General features: G+C 28.5%; 1 protein-coding gene across 1 annotated transcript; it reads right to left on the bottom strand.

Annotated features, from left to right (window-relative positions):
* Positions 1 to 921: 921 nt before the first annotated feature.
* LOC136071811 (golgin subfamily A member 6-like protein 22) lies at positions 922 to 14205 on the bottom strand. Its single transcript, XM_065797212.1, has 8 exons — positions 14099 to 14205; positions 13396 to 13554; positions 4009 to 4338; positions 2598 to 3824; positions 2259 to 2474; positions 1853 to 2068; positions 1650 to 1767; positions 922 to 1535 (listed from the first exon to the last, which is right to left on the bottom strand). Exons 2-8 carry the CDS (start codon positions 13531 to 13533, stop codon positions 1354 to 1356), a joined length of 2427 nt encoding a protein of 808 aa, XP_065653284.1. The 5' UTR covers positions 13534 to 13554; positions 14099 to 14205; the 3' UTR covers positions 922 to 1353.
* Positions 14206 to 15598: the final 1393 nt, after the last annotated feature.

The following is a 15598-nucleotide window of genomic DNA, read 5'->3' on the forward strand; positions in this document are numbered from 1 at the left end:
ATAAGTACTGTGTTATACTATACTTTTTTTTTTTTTTTTTAATTTTCAGGTGCCCCAAGAAGATCTAACGGTCTTGTCACAGGGCACCGTGAAAGTGCACTTAACCAGAAAGTCCACGCCTCCTTCCTTACAGTGACGCGAAAATATGTCCAAAGCTCGTTTCGAACCTCGATCTCTTGCTTATAAAGCAAGCGCTCTTACCACTGCGCCACGGCCGCACAAAATATAGTACAATTATAATTATACTATACGTACAACACAATATAATACTATATTTAACATACAATATTTTATAGTAAAGATATTTATGATTTTATTATAAAATATCATTTTTTATATTCTAAATAAACATACATTTGAAGCGAAGAAAGATGATGAAACAGCATATCGAAGTTTTTGGAGTTTAAGTAAAATTAATAATAATTATTTATTTATAAATAATTATTTATTATAATTGAAATAATTAAAAATTAATAACGGACACTACAGATACAAAAAACAAGGTTAATTTAAGATTACGCAAATGTTAAAATTTTTTCATGTAAACTTCCAGCAGCGTTTTTGATAACTGGAATTACGGCAAAGTATTTCGCAAGAAACCAAGTAAACTTCCAGCAAAGTTTTATATCATTGGAAACCCAGTGAAGTTTTCGTTAGAATTCCAGTGAACTTCCAGCTAAATCTATTGTTTCCAGTAAACTTTGCCAGCGAACTCCATGAATTTTCAGTGATCTTTTAGATTTCCTGCGAAAGTTTATGGGTATTTTTTGTAAAGAATTAGAGGAATTTACACAAACAAATATAAATTCTACCAAACTTATTTAACAAATGGTGTCGCTTATTTATAGGTCGACTTAGAATCAGATATATAATGTTGATAAACAAAAGGAAAATGACGCAATAAAAATAATAAAACAGAAATCTGAGTAAAAACTTTCGAGTTTTACTTTTTTTAATGATGAAACGAGTAACACAAACTAATAAATAAAAAATCTTCACAAAAATATACGATATAAAAATACAATAATATAAAAATCACGTGTCAAAATACAATATCAAAACCAACCGAAACCTAAATGTTGGCTCCTAAACCAATTTAAATGTTTTCCCTGTTAGACCAACCTGAATGTCTTTACTGATAGATAAAACATTGTATAAAATTCAAAAAATTATTACAAAATCAAAAAATCTCTACAAAAATACAACCTGAATCTGAACAAATATATATATGAACCCAACTTCTATATAAAAATATAACAAAATATGGCAAAATGTAAAAATAACAAAACTTTAAAAAGACATAACACAAAACCACTAACATCTTAAAACACAAATTTATTGCTTCAAACTTTTCTATTTATGCATTCCTTCGCTTTCCATGACTTGATCAAGCATTGCTCCAAACTCATCAGAATCGATAACATTGTCTTTGTTTTTGTCAAACTTACTAAAATCGTCTGCAATTTTTTGAAATTTTTGCTTTAAATGGGTAGGAACACGCTTCATAAAACGATCGAATTCGTCTTTTGATAAACCTAAATTAGAAAAACAAAACAAACTATTTCATGACTTATTATGGCGTATAAAACATATATAAAGTAATTATTAATTAGGAAATTGTCGAAACTTTAACTAATATATTTAACGACCTTGGTCACCATCCAACATTTCAATATCAACAGCAATCTTCTCAAGTAAAGATCGATCCATTGCTTTCATTTTTTCGTTTAACTGTGAAAATATCATTTCTTGAAGTTTTTGAAATTCCTGAAGAAAGTAGTTTAAATGTTTAAAATGGACATTGATTCATAAAAAAAAAGAAAAAAAAGAAGAGAGAGACAAAAGAATGAACCGAAAGTTGTTCTTGCAAGCCATCTCTAATTTTTGCTAATTTTTCGTTTTCCGCTAGCAATCTTTGATAAATATCTTTAAACTTGTCAACTTGCTCCTTAAGATCGCTAACTGTAGATGTCAGCTCTTTGTTATTTTCCTGGAAAATGTTGTTCTGCTCTTCAAGCATTTTGTTATTTTCTGAAAACTTTTCATTCTCTGCTGTAATTTTTTCTACCTAAAAAAAATCAATTATAGGCAGGATAATATGTTAAATGTTTTATTAATAATTTTCCAAAAGTATATAAACATTTCATTGTTTTTAAAGTTTTTATGCAAAGACTCTCATAAATTGATGATATTTTTATAAAAAAATTAAAACGCAGCAATTAATAAAATTAAAACGCAGCAATTAATTAAATGCAAACCTGTTGTTTAAGATTTGCATTATTTTCAGCAAATTTTCTGTTCTCTTCGACCATTCTATCAATCTCTGCTTTCAGTCGGGCAATTTCATCAGCTAAATTTTTGTTATTTTCAGCCATCTTTTCGTTTTCTTTAGATATTTTTGTAACTTCTTGTGACAACTTGTTGTTATTTTCAGAAAATTTATTATTTTCTTCTGTCATCTTTGCTACTTCGCTCTAAAGTAATAAAAAAGTTTTTTTTTTAACTTAAATATTTATACAGAAAAACTTTGATACTTAGTATGGGTACTTTGATACTTATTTGAAAATTTTACCATATTATGATAAAAACATACTTACTGTCAATTGACCAACTTGCTCCTCAAGCTTCTTATTATTAGCTTCAAACTTTTTATTTTCTTCTCCCATTTTGTGTAGTTCCCCCTCTAACTTGTTCACATTATCTTCAAGCTTTTTATTATTGACTTCATATTCTTTATTTAAATGTGACATTTTAGTGACTTCGCCTTCCAGTTTTGAAACATTGTTTTTAAGGTTTTCATTATTTTCTGCAAATTTATTGTTTTCTTCCTCCAAACGATTAATTTCGCCACCAAGTCTGTTAACCTCTGACTCTAACTTTGCATTATTTTCTTGGAAGCGGTTGTTTTCTTCTTCTAACTTTTTGTTGTTTTCTTCAAACTTTTTGTTTTCACCTTCAAGCTTGTCAATTGAGTCTTCCAACCGCTTGTTGTTTTCTTCAAGCTGATTTACAGAAGCTTCTAATCTGTTATTGTTCTCTTCAAGTTTATTTACAGACTCTTGTAATCTATTGTTGTTTTCTTCAAATTTCTTATTTTCACCTTCTAACTTGTGTACCGATTCCTCTAATTTCTTGTTGTTTTCTTCAAATTTTTTGTTCTCACCTTCTAACTTGTGTACCGATTCTTCCAACTTTTTGTTGTTTTCTTCAAATTTCTTGTTTTCACCTTCTAACTTGTGTACGGATTCCTCTAATTTTTTGTTGTTCTCTTCAAATTTTCTGTTTTCCCCTTCTAATTTGTTCACAGATTCTTCTAATCTCTTGTTGTTCTCTTCAAATTTTTTGTTTTCCCCTTCTAATTTGCTCACAGATTCTTCTAATCTCTTGTTGTTTTCTTCAAACTTTTTATTTTCACCTTCTAATTTGTTTACAGACTCCTCTAATCTTTTGTTATTTTCTTCAAATTTCTTATTTTCACCTTCTAATTTGTTTACAGACTCCTCTAACCTTTTGTTGTTTTCTTCAAATTTTTTGTTTTCACCTTCTAACTTGTTCACTGATGCCTCTAGCCTTAAATTGTTCTCTTCAAACTTTTTATTTTCCTCTTCTAATTTTTTATTATTTGCAGAAAATCTATCATTCTCAGATGACATTCTTCCTAATTCATCATTTAATCGAGCAATCTCGTCTTTATTGTTGTTTGAATCCACAGATGCTTTTTGTATCTCTGTTCCCATTCTGTCAATTTTAGATGCTCTTGTTTCAAAATCAGGTGTAATAATCAAATTAATAGTCCCACTACATCCACCAAGCATATTTGCAGTCTGAAATGTTTTTGAAAAATGAAATATAAAAAATTGTTTTTAGATTTAAAAACTATTTCAATTGTATTTTTAAAAAAAATGTATGTATGCAAACTCACTTGTTTAGAAATGCAAATAAATGAAAATTATTCGAAATTATATGTAACTTTACAAAAGAGAGGCAAAAATTATTTTTAAAAGAAACCTTAGCTGTATTTTGATTTTGTTTACAGTCATCAATTGCCACAAATGCATACCCCATAAAGACATCTTTTTTTAGGGTATTTTTATCCCAAACAGATATTGCAAGTGTATCATCACCGGACACATCAAAAACAAATTCTTCATTCCAATCGGGATTAAGACTGCTGCTGATGTGTTTGGTTTTATGCTGTTTCCCAGACAATTCCACCATGCAATAGGGATCACTAGTTTGAAATGTTTCTTTATTTTGTAAGTCTCTACCATTTAGAACTTTTACTTTCACTTTACCACGAACCATTTTATGAAGATCGTTTACCTCAGGCAGTGTTGACTAAACATACAACGTAAGTTTTATAAATATAACAAAATAGATAGCACAGTTTACTTTCAAAATACTTTTAAAGGTAAAAAGCTTTTTTTAACAGCTCAAAATACTTTAGAGAAAATTATTCAAAATTTATAATTTATAGGGTAGGATATTTTGTAGGGGTAACAATTATAATATTATAGGGTAGTCAAATTTCATAAGAAAAAAAGGATATTTGAGGATTTTAGAGGAGATTTTGCATCTAGTTCAGAGAATTTTTGTTGCAAAAATGTAAAATTTTGAATTAAAATAGAGGATTTCTTTTTTAAAATTTTTTTGAAGGTTTTCTCTTTTTTATTCAAAATGTGTTTTAAAATTACAATTTCAAAATGTGATTGTATCAATTTTTAAACAATCTAGTCACATTTTGAATGACATGAACATGTCTGTGAATCATTAATTAACTGTTTGTTAGTTATAGTTAGAATAAGTTTTTATTTAAACTTTGTCAAACAAATAGCTAAACATTATTGATGATGCACATAGAAATTATTTTCTAAAAAATAAAGTTATGGCATTTTAAATTAAAAACATTTCAACTAGTTTCAACCAGATTGAAGATCAAGCAAGCATAATACTTTCACTTTATTAATTTTTTTATAATATTATTAGTATATTATAGTATTATAATTAAGTTTTGTATTAATCAATATTTTAGAAGTTGACTTTTTAAAAACTTTGTCATAAGATTCATCTTATAACAAAGTTTTTAAAATAAAAAGTTTGCTTAGCATTGTTTCTTTGACAAAAAGGCCAACACAATGACATAAAATGTTACTATATTGTGTTTTTCCACAAGTGAAATTTAAAGCAACTTGACTGTCAGCATGGCAACTGACTGACAGCATGGAACAGAACTGCTTACTTTTTGCATTCTGAAAATAACAAATTGGTACAAATATTTACATTTAAAAACTATTAGTGACCAAATTATCTTGGCATTTAATGTGTGATCTTTTGTCTGATTAGTCAATCAAATTTGTTTGAGTTGCATTCTGTTCTGATGGATTAGTTACTTCAGATAGTTATTTTAAAAAAATGTTATTACTGCTATCAGATATATATCTTTTTGCATGTTTCTTTTCTTTAGCATGCAGCTTTGTATTCAATATTTCACTAATCACAACGCTGGAAGATTCATACAAACAAAATGCATTTAATCCTCTTTTTTATCTCTTTATAACCAACATTTGAACTCTTCAATGAGCCACAAGTCTTGAAACTTACTTAAAAAAATTCTTTATGGTAGACATATTAGAAAATAACTAGATTTAAACAGATTTCCACAAAGACAATTTGCTTAACTTCCCATTTTTCTTCAAATATATATATTTTTTGTGTTGCTTTATTCTTGTTGCTATTTTCATTTTTGTTTAGCCAATGTATTTTTGTTTACACTCGCATTCTATTAGGTATACTCCAGGATAGCTATTTGATGATAGTTTTATTTTGTTGCGTGAGGTTAGCAAAGATTTAAGATTGGCACTAGATTTAAAAACTGTAAAAACTGTAGTTCTAATAAAACTGTTATAAAATTAATTGAAATCTATATCATAATACTCATTTTAGTCACTTTTCAAGAATTTAAAAGACTTAACATTAATTACATACATCATACTGATTTATTTTGAACCGAAGTCAGGTAGGTATACACAAAAAAATGCAATACAACCTCCTCACAAAATGACATGAATCTAATGCTATTGGACACCATTGATTCACCATTATCAGGGTCCATTGATTCTTTGTTAGTACCATAGTCAACATGTTTCTCTGCACTGTAACTTCGTTTATTAATAATGCTTAAACTAATGGTTTCAAATTTAAATATATATTAACACTCCACTTAATGTTCAATGTTTTCTGTGAGATTATGTCAATTTTAATTAGATTCACATAAACTTTCAAAATAAATAATCAAGGAAGCTAACTAAGGAGAATTGTTGTTGTTCTTTATTCATTTTATAATTAAAATTAGTAGTAATGAATAAACAATTGTTTCTTATTGATTGTTGTTTTTTTAGTATAGTGTGATTTTATATATATATATATATATATATATATATATATATATATATATATATATATATATATATATATATATATATATATATTTAACAGTAGACAATACTGTTTCGTCCTTTAGGACTCTTTAGTAATGTACATAAATATAAAATTATGATGGATAAAAATTATATAATAAATTTTTTATCCGTCTGATTCAGATATAGAACTTATATCTTCACTGGGGTAGCTTTCTTCGCTACTATAATCAGTGGCAATGCTAGCATTAGCTGAATCAAGGCAAAAAACTCTTCGCTTATCTAAGAAAATATCCACACCGCGACTTAAAATATCATCGCATTGTTGTTGAGTGAAATTCGTGTCATTCCCTGCTATGATTATTGAGTTTTCCATTGTTGAGTGGTTCATCTTTAAACGCCTATCAGTCAAAATCACAGTCAAAATACTGAAAACGGGTTCGACAGCTGAATTAGTACCAGCAATACACATCAGAAGTTCAACTAAAAGAATCAAGTTTGGAAACTTAATTTTATGATAAAGAAAAATATTCTGCCATATTTGCAATAGTGTGAGTGCAATGGTGTACTGCGCATTTATTATTAGTTTTGCAGCTCTCCATTCCGAAAGAACCATTTTAAAATCCATTCCTAATTTTTCTAGAGGGTAAAAAAATTCGTTTAGTAATAAAGATATGCTGGCATCACCATACATGCTGTCTGCTGTCCATACTTGCGGATCTAACCAATCCATTATTTGAATATGGGATTTAACAACGAACTAAATCTATCGTTTATCAATGGCAGAATGATTTCAATTGCTAATTTTCCTACTTTAATGACAGAATGAATATATTCAAAGTTAAGATTAACCATATTGTTGAGTTCAATCTCAACAAACTCTGGGTTTGATTTTTTTAATTCGTTACCTTCTTTGAAATATGAAGAAACAAGATTGGTTGAACCATCTTTTTCATTGATTATAAACTTGAGTAAATATGAATCAATAATATTGTCAATATCTTCATTGCTTAATTCCGCTAAGCTAGCCTTTGTTATATCCACCGCTGGTTTTAACTCATTCACCATTAACATTTGTTTTTCAAAAACCAATGTTAATGGTGATAACTTTACTAAGATGTCCAAATAACTACAAACCATACATAATAGTCTGTAGTCATGCAACCGTTTGGACAATCCAGAAAGTTTAGCACGCATATCTGCTTTAGGGTCGCGATCAGCAAGAGCATTATCGAAACCAACAATAAGCGAAGGCCAATTATGTAAAAGTTTTGTAAAGCCGCGTCTCCTGTGACTTATGAAGCGTGTTCCAAATATTTTAGGCAAGGTGTAATATGTAATGTTCAAAGCCTCAGCAGCTTTTTTAACTGCGCATTTTAGTTTTCCAGAATTGCGAAATAAATTAAATATGGAAATAGCAAGCTCCGTTGGCCGTAGTGCTTACAAGTTTGTATTTGTAAGCTGACACAGTTAAAGGAACACGACCGGTTTCAATAAAAATGCTATCAATAGCCTTTTTAATGGTATTGGCACTCATACCACCCAAACTGTTCATATCAAGTAAAGAAACTACAAAACAGGCAGGGGTCCCCTCGCGTTCAACGCGCACAAGAATCAACTCTTTTTCATCCTTTGTTTTTCTAGCCTGAGAACCATCGGAAAGAATGGAGAAAAAGTTTGTTTCATTGACAATTTTAGCAACTTTTTCTTTAATGGCACTGGCAATGCATGAGATATATTCACGTGCTAAAAATGAAATTAGAAAGCAATAAAAAAAAAATAATATAACTAATATTTTTCAAATTAAAAAATCAAATGGATAAATCAAAAGGATAAGACCATTCGGATGTAAAATCTTGAAAAAAAAAAAAAATTTCATTATAATAGTAACTTTCATTTTAATACTTTAAAACTTTCATTATAATAGTAACATAACTTTAATTTGATTTTTTCATTTGAATTGTTTGTTTCAAATTACGAAAAAGAAACTGAACCTAAAAATCAATAACCTGCTTTATTGTTGTCTTTTCCTTCTAAAAGGAGTACACCATTAAGTCTTTGGCATTTGATCAGTGTCTTGAAATGGCTATGTGGCATGCTCGGTTTTAGAGCCATTTCATAGGCTGTTCTAATCATCTTTAATAACGCTTCGCGGTTGTCTTGAGTAACAAGTTTTCCATATCGAGGTTAGCAACACAACTACTTCCAGGATTTTCTAAGTTACCATTATCAATCAGCACCGCTAATCTATGGCTTTGCCTTTAAAGATGGCGATCAACCTTTATCATTATCAAAGAAAAAATCACCGTTCAAATTAACCAATTCTCTAAAAAATTTATTCACTTAGTAATTTAGTAAATTATAAGATAACTACAGTTATAAGTTATATAATGGTAGAAAAGTTATGTTTAAATTAATTCCTGGAGTCACAAATTAAGAACAAGCTAATTATTTTAATTTTACCTGATACTTTGTCACCACACAAGTTCCCTCCATAAACACTGTCAAAGAATTTTTCGATACTCCTTTAACTAAAGCATCTGTTAAAATTTCAGTTTTGTTCCTAGCACAAATCTTACACCATATTTTGACAACTAAGCCATTTTCTTCCGTGTATCCAATAACTGATTCTTTCCCCCATGAAAGAAAAGTTTTTAAGTTCATAGATATTGGTTTACTATCTTTAATTTTTTTTGCTTCAGATGTCATTCTTACAAATTTGTTATACTTAAACTTAAATTTACTTATTTCTGTTTTAAATACTTATTAAAATAAAACAAAAAGAAAAAGCCCACTCACTATTCATAATCAGTGGTAAAGCAGTTCTGCTTCCTCCTCGCAATTTATTTTTACCTTTTGAGTTTAATCATAAAAAAATGCTTTCTATAGTTTGACGTATTTAAAATTTGATTTTGGTTAATAAAATAAAAAATAAAAATATAATTCATTTGGAATGTAATTTGTTTGGATTCTGATCATTATAGACCGCTAATTCAGGGGTCTAGCACATTGCGAAATTGTTTTTAACATTTTTAAAGATACTGCTAAAAACAATGTTCTAATATTGTCATAGTAACTGAATGATTTAATTGTTTCTTTTGTTCGTCGTACTACAAAGAATTGTATGTAATTTGTAAAAACAAAACTCAGGCCAACTACGCAAAGCGTGAAATGGTTAAAAAAAGATTGACTTTTTTATTTTTTAAATAAATCAACAAACGTTTGTTTATTAGAATCTTGTTGAAATAAATCAGAAGTACTCAAATAAAAGAAATTATACTAAACTCTTTGATAAATTGAATAACAATTGTTTCTTTATTAAACAATTATTAATAGTAAGTTTTAACTTTATAGTCACATAGAGTGTCACTTTATAGTCACATAGAGTGTCACTTTATAGTCACATAGAGTGTCACTTAATTATAAAAGACGAAGTTTATTAATTATTCTAAACTTATTTTATAACAATTTAATCAGGCAGCTTTTAATTTTTGTAATTGTCTCTCATCGGTCCAGTTAAACTTTTTTGCGCTTGATTATTTTTTATAATGTTCTCAAAACATCTATGAAGCCATGGGCAAGTTGTCGCAACTAAATATTGTATGCATGGTCAAGATCAGAGTGCAATCGCACGCCTTTCCCGACCAAGCCTATATATATTATATATATATATATATATATATATATATATATATATATATATATATATATATATATATATATATATATATATATATATATATATTATATATATATATATATATATATATATATATATTTAAACAACTTTAAAAAGTATTCTACACAATAGAGTGCTCAATGTTCTTAAAAGAACAGAGCAATTATATTAGTAGTAGAAAATCAATTAACAAAAATTTTTTCCATTTAACACTGTGTTTCATCAACAAAGATTCATCAGAAATTTCTGATGAATCTTTGTTGATAAAACACAGTGTTAAATGGAAAAAATTTTTGTTAAGTGATTTTCTACTACTAATATATATATATATATATATATATATATATATATATATATATATATATATATATATATATATATATATATATATATATATATATATATATATATATATATATATATATATATATACACACACACATATATATATATATATATATATTTATATATATATATATATATATATATATATATATATATATATATATATATATATATATATATAGTATGTATGTGACTGTGGACGTTACGGTTTAGTGGACGTTACGGTTTATATTTGTATTTTGGATCTTTACGGGATGGAAATTGATTAATAGTTAGGTTAATAATATTATTAATTTGTTTTTAGTTTGCAAATAGTCGTTAAATAATTATGTTTAATGTTGTTTAAAATATTTCTTTATGTGCATTATTTATATATTAAAAAAATTAAAATCAAAATTGATATAAAAATATATATAATATTATGAAATATATTACAAAAGCTGTGAATGTGAGTAATTTATTAGTTAGCCTAGAGATATATGGAGTAGATTAATGTAGTTATTTTTAGTTATTAGTCAGGTTTGTAGCGAGCTTTGTTTATCTATCTAGTTCATCTATTGAACACTCTTTTAAATATATAATATTATACATGATAGTATAAAAATATTTTCTTTATTCATATATATATACTTACGTATATATACAGGGTGAGGCATAAAGGATGGACGTTTTTGAAGTGGCTATAACTCACCACTAGGTGGAGTGAGAGATGTGAGGTGGACGGGGTTATGTTCCTGAGATCTCAGCATTTGTTTATTTTTGATTCAGTTGAAGCTATGGAGCCATGGACGAAAGAAACATCGCGTTTTTGCGTATGATAGTTTTGTCAAGAATAACGAGTCTATCACAGCCGTTCAACATGAGTTTCGTCGTCATTTTAATAGTCACAGAAATCCAGCTGTTCCCACTTGTAACACTATCCTACGTTGGGTTGAAGCACTCCGTACACGAGGTACACTAATGAACAAAAGACCACCAGGGGCTCCACCAACAGCACAAACCCCTAAAAATGTGGAACGCGTCAGGCAAGCCATGCTGCGTAGTCCAAGTTGATCTGCTCGGAAACATTCCTCCGAACTTGCCCTCACTAATTGTTCGGTAAGGCGTATTTTGCACTTAGACCTGCATTTTCACCCCTATAAATTGGCTGTTATGCAACAGTTGGAGCGCGGGGATTACGCAGTGCGACTGAATTTCGCACACATGAGATGGAAGCAATTATTGAGCAAACGACAACCTTATTTTATTCATGAGTGATGAAGCTCATTTCCATGTCAATGGCATGGTGAATCAGCGGAGCCGCCGTTATTGGGCCTCTGAAAATCCGAAAGGATTACACGAACGACCGTTGGTAACAGCCTTAAGGTAACAGTTTGGTGCGCTATGGGCAAATATAGTGTCATTGGTCCGTACTTTTACAAAGACGATAATGGGAATGCTGTTACCGTGAGAACTCGCAACGTTATATTGCCATGATAAACAATTTCTTGTTACCTGAGTTACGACGACAACATATCCCCATCCCACGTGTGTGGTTTTAACAGGATGGGGCAACGGCCCACACAGCCAGAGCATCAATGAACGTTCTTTGCCCCCTCTTCCCTGGTCGCATCATTTCCAGGTTTGGCGATATTGATTGGCCTCCTAGGTCCCCAGACCTATCCATGTGCGATTATTACTTATGGGGTCACCTCAACGCCTTCGGAAATGCATCACTGATAACGTACACCACATGGCAGATGTTGTTTTCCACACCTGAAATTGTCAAATGCTATTTGTATACGTACCCAAATCTGTGAATAAATTTATAATTAATAAATATTTAACGATTTTATGATTGTTTTAAAAACGTCCGTCCTTTATGCCTCACCCTGTGTGTGTGTGTATGTGTGTGTGTGTGTGTGTGTGTGTGTGTGTGTGTGTGTGTGTGTGTGTGTGTGTGTATATATATATATATATATATATAAATATTTAAGTCATTGATTTTATTTAATTTTTGAAAAAGGTTACCCTCCATGACCCTTGATTACACACTGGCTCCCATATATCAGTGAATTTTTTCTTCAAAAGTATATCAACCTGAGTCTCAAAAGAACCAGAATTTCATAGAGATTTCAGAAATAATAATTTAAAATAAAAATGAATTATATTTTATATACTAAAAAAACAACAATTTTTTACTAAATATTGAAAAGGTCATTTTTTAAATGTTTCAGTAGAAAAGATTATGAATTTTGAAATCACTATAAAATTCTGGTTCTTTTGAGACCCAGGTTGATATATTTTTGAAGATAAAAAAAATTCATTGATATATGGGAGCCAGTGTGTAATCAAGGATCATGGAGGGTGACCTTTTTCAAAAATTAAATAAAACCAATGACTTTTCAGTTACTTTCAAACTGAAGTTCACCTGTCTTTTATATTGGAAACTAGAGATACCAAAAATGTATTAAAAAGTCACATCCCTAATATACATACATATATGAATGCAGCATTGAACGCACACGGATGACATCATACAAAAACAGGAAGTTGTGAGGGCTTTAGTATATACACAAACTTTCTTATAGCCTGCTGCAACAAAGGAGTGCAGCTTTATTGACTGAGGATTTGGCATGGGGCAGCAATCTTCCCTTATTATTTGTTTTTTTATTATTTGTTTTTTTCTTCTTTTTTTGAAAAATCAAAGCACACATTTTTACATTAAGAGCGCAAAATTGATATTAGAAAATTGTGATCAATTAAGATCAACGACTTACACATGCATAGGTCTAAAAAAATATACATATATTAATTGACATATAAGGAGCCAAAGTTAGGGTCGAAGACAAAACAGGGGTTAATAAGTTTTGGAATTTTAGACAATACTTAGTTTAATTTTTTATTAGCAATAAAAACTATTTAAGTTTTAAAAATAACAAACATTATTCAAAAACTTCAAATTAAAAAACTAACCTTTTTAAATGAACCCTCTTTAAATTTGTTCTCAGAAAAGTTTTTTGATTCTGATTTGTTACTACTAGAAGATGAATCAACTTCAGTGGTTTCTTTTAATTTGTCTTTTTTTGTCAAACTAAGTAGAGTCGGATTCATTTTGAAACTGCATCATTGAGACTAACACAAATAAAACTAAATTCAAATTTAAAAACTATAGCTATGTGAAATACATAAACTATTATAACATATCATTTATTATAGTATAATAACAAGAGTGACAATAAAAAAAAAAGGTTCTACATCAAACTAAGTTGATATTTTGTAAAATAAAGTATAATTTATACTTTATTTATACTATAAAGATTAGGCTTTTTACCAAAATCGTATTTTGGTGGTGGCACTTATTGTACATTCAATATATATTTTAAGTTGAGTACTATTTAATAAACACTTTATATTTAAATAATTTTTAAATAATAATTTAACAAATAATAATAATTAAATAACATAAATAATTTATGAATAATATTTAAAAAAATATATTTTACTTAATAAGAAATAAATAAATAATTAAGTTAATTTTTTATAATTTCGTGACTTTTAATTATTTTTAAGAAGCCACAAAAAACACTTAAAAGATTCTGGGTCATCATCGCTTTTGAGAAGTAGAAACAAAGTTTATTGAATCGAAAATCAAATTTTTATGAAAGTCGATCATCACCTTATCAATTAATTGGAAACATTAAAGAGGCGTATAAAGGTGTTTATAATTTTTATTTAGTAAATATCGTCTCGATTATTATTAAATATAAACCAAATGTAAACCAAAGAGTTACGACGGATGTTAGAAAATGTTTCAACTGATTAACGGATAACTGATAACGTAAATATTAAAATATTTACGTTATTTTATGAGATTACATACTTTAGGCACTGCTCATTTTTAGAGGTTTTAAGTTAAAGTTACTTTTCCTTCAGATTTTTTTTAACCACTCTTTCGAGCAAGTTGGCATAAAATAGAAACCGTTGGAAACGAATTAAAAATCGCATCTTTTTTTATTTTTTGACCATTTTTCTAAATATTTAAAACCTTCAAAAAATGAAGGGGTCCTAAACTTTATGTGGCTGTATCTTTTGAGCGTCTAAATATATTTTGATAAAATTTAAAACCTACTTGCAATTTATGTTTACATTCAAGATAAAGAATTTTTGTTTTTCAAAAATTAATTTCCCTCAACCAGGGGGATGCAGGGGTCATTTTTCAAAGATATTCCTGCCCCTGTGTGTCAAAAATCTATTAGGAATGCAACAAATTTTCAATCTCTACTGACAAACACAAAACATGAATAAATCTCCGATAAAAAAAATCAGACAAATGAAATGCCACAAACAGTATTTTAAAAATTATAATATGTTCCAAAAATGAAAAAGAAATAGGTATTTTTTCAATCTAAGGAAAACAATTTTTTAAAAGAAACAAAATATTATCTTAAATCCCATCATAAATTGTAACAAGGCTTTAAATTTTATCAAAATAAATTTTGACGCTCAAAAGATATAGCCATATAATGTTGAGGACCCCCTCATTTTTTGAAGGTTTTTAATGTTTAGAAAAATGGCCAAAAAATGAAAAAAGATGTGGTTTTTAATTCGTTTTCAACGGTTTCTATTTCATGTCAACCTGCTCGAAAGAGTGGTTAAAAAAAATCTGAAGTAAAAATAACTTCAACTTAAAACCTCTATAAAAGAGCAGTGAAGGGTACTAAAGCGAAATCAGGATTTTTTTTCAAGAAAAATTGTTCTTTTTATATTGTTGATATTTTGTTTAAAAATTAGATCAAACGATAAAATAAAAATAAAATAAAAAAACTTTTTTGTTTTATTTTACCATAACAGAACATCGTGTTATTTTTCGGTAGAAAAATACAAGTGATAAATATTGTCACGTTATTTATGTGTGCAATTTGCAGTGGTGTTCACCAATAAGCATGGCTGCCGAGAGGGAGGAAGACGGTTGACGGAGGTTAATGGCGAAAATTCACGGGGCCCCGCGTATATACAAATAACTTTTTTTCACGAAGTCTTACTAATTTATCACTTAATAGTCTTATTTATCGCTTCCAAAAAAATCTTTATGATAAAACAATATGTGAGTTTTTTAACGTAATATGCTTCTCTTAAAAGAAGCTTCTTTAAAAATTTGAATTTTCATTTTACAAAA

The sequence above is a fragment of the Hydra vulgaris genome, chromosome 05 (assembly GCF_038396675.1).
Source record: "Hydra vulgaris chromosome 05, alternate assembly HydraT2T_AEP".
In the NCBI taxonomy this organism is placed as follows: domain Eukaryota; kingdom Metazoa; phylum Cnidaria; class Hydrozoa; order Anthoathecata; family Hydridae; genus Hydra; species Hydra vulgaris.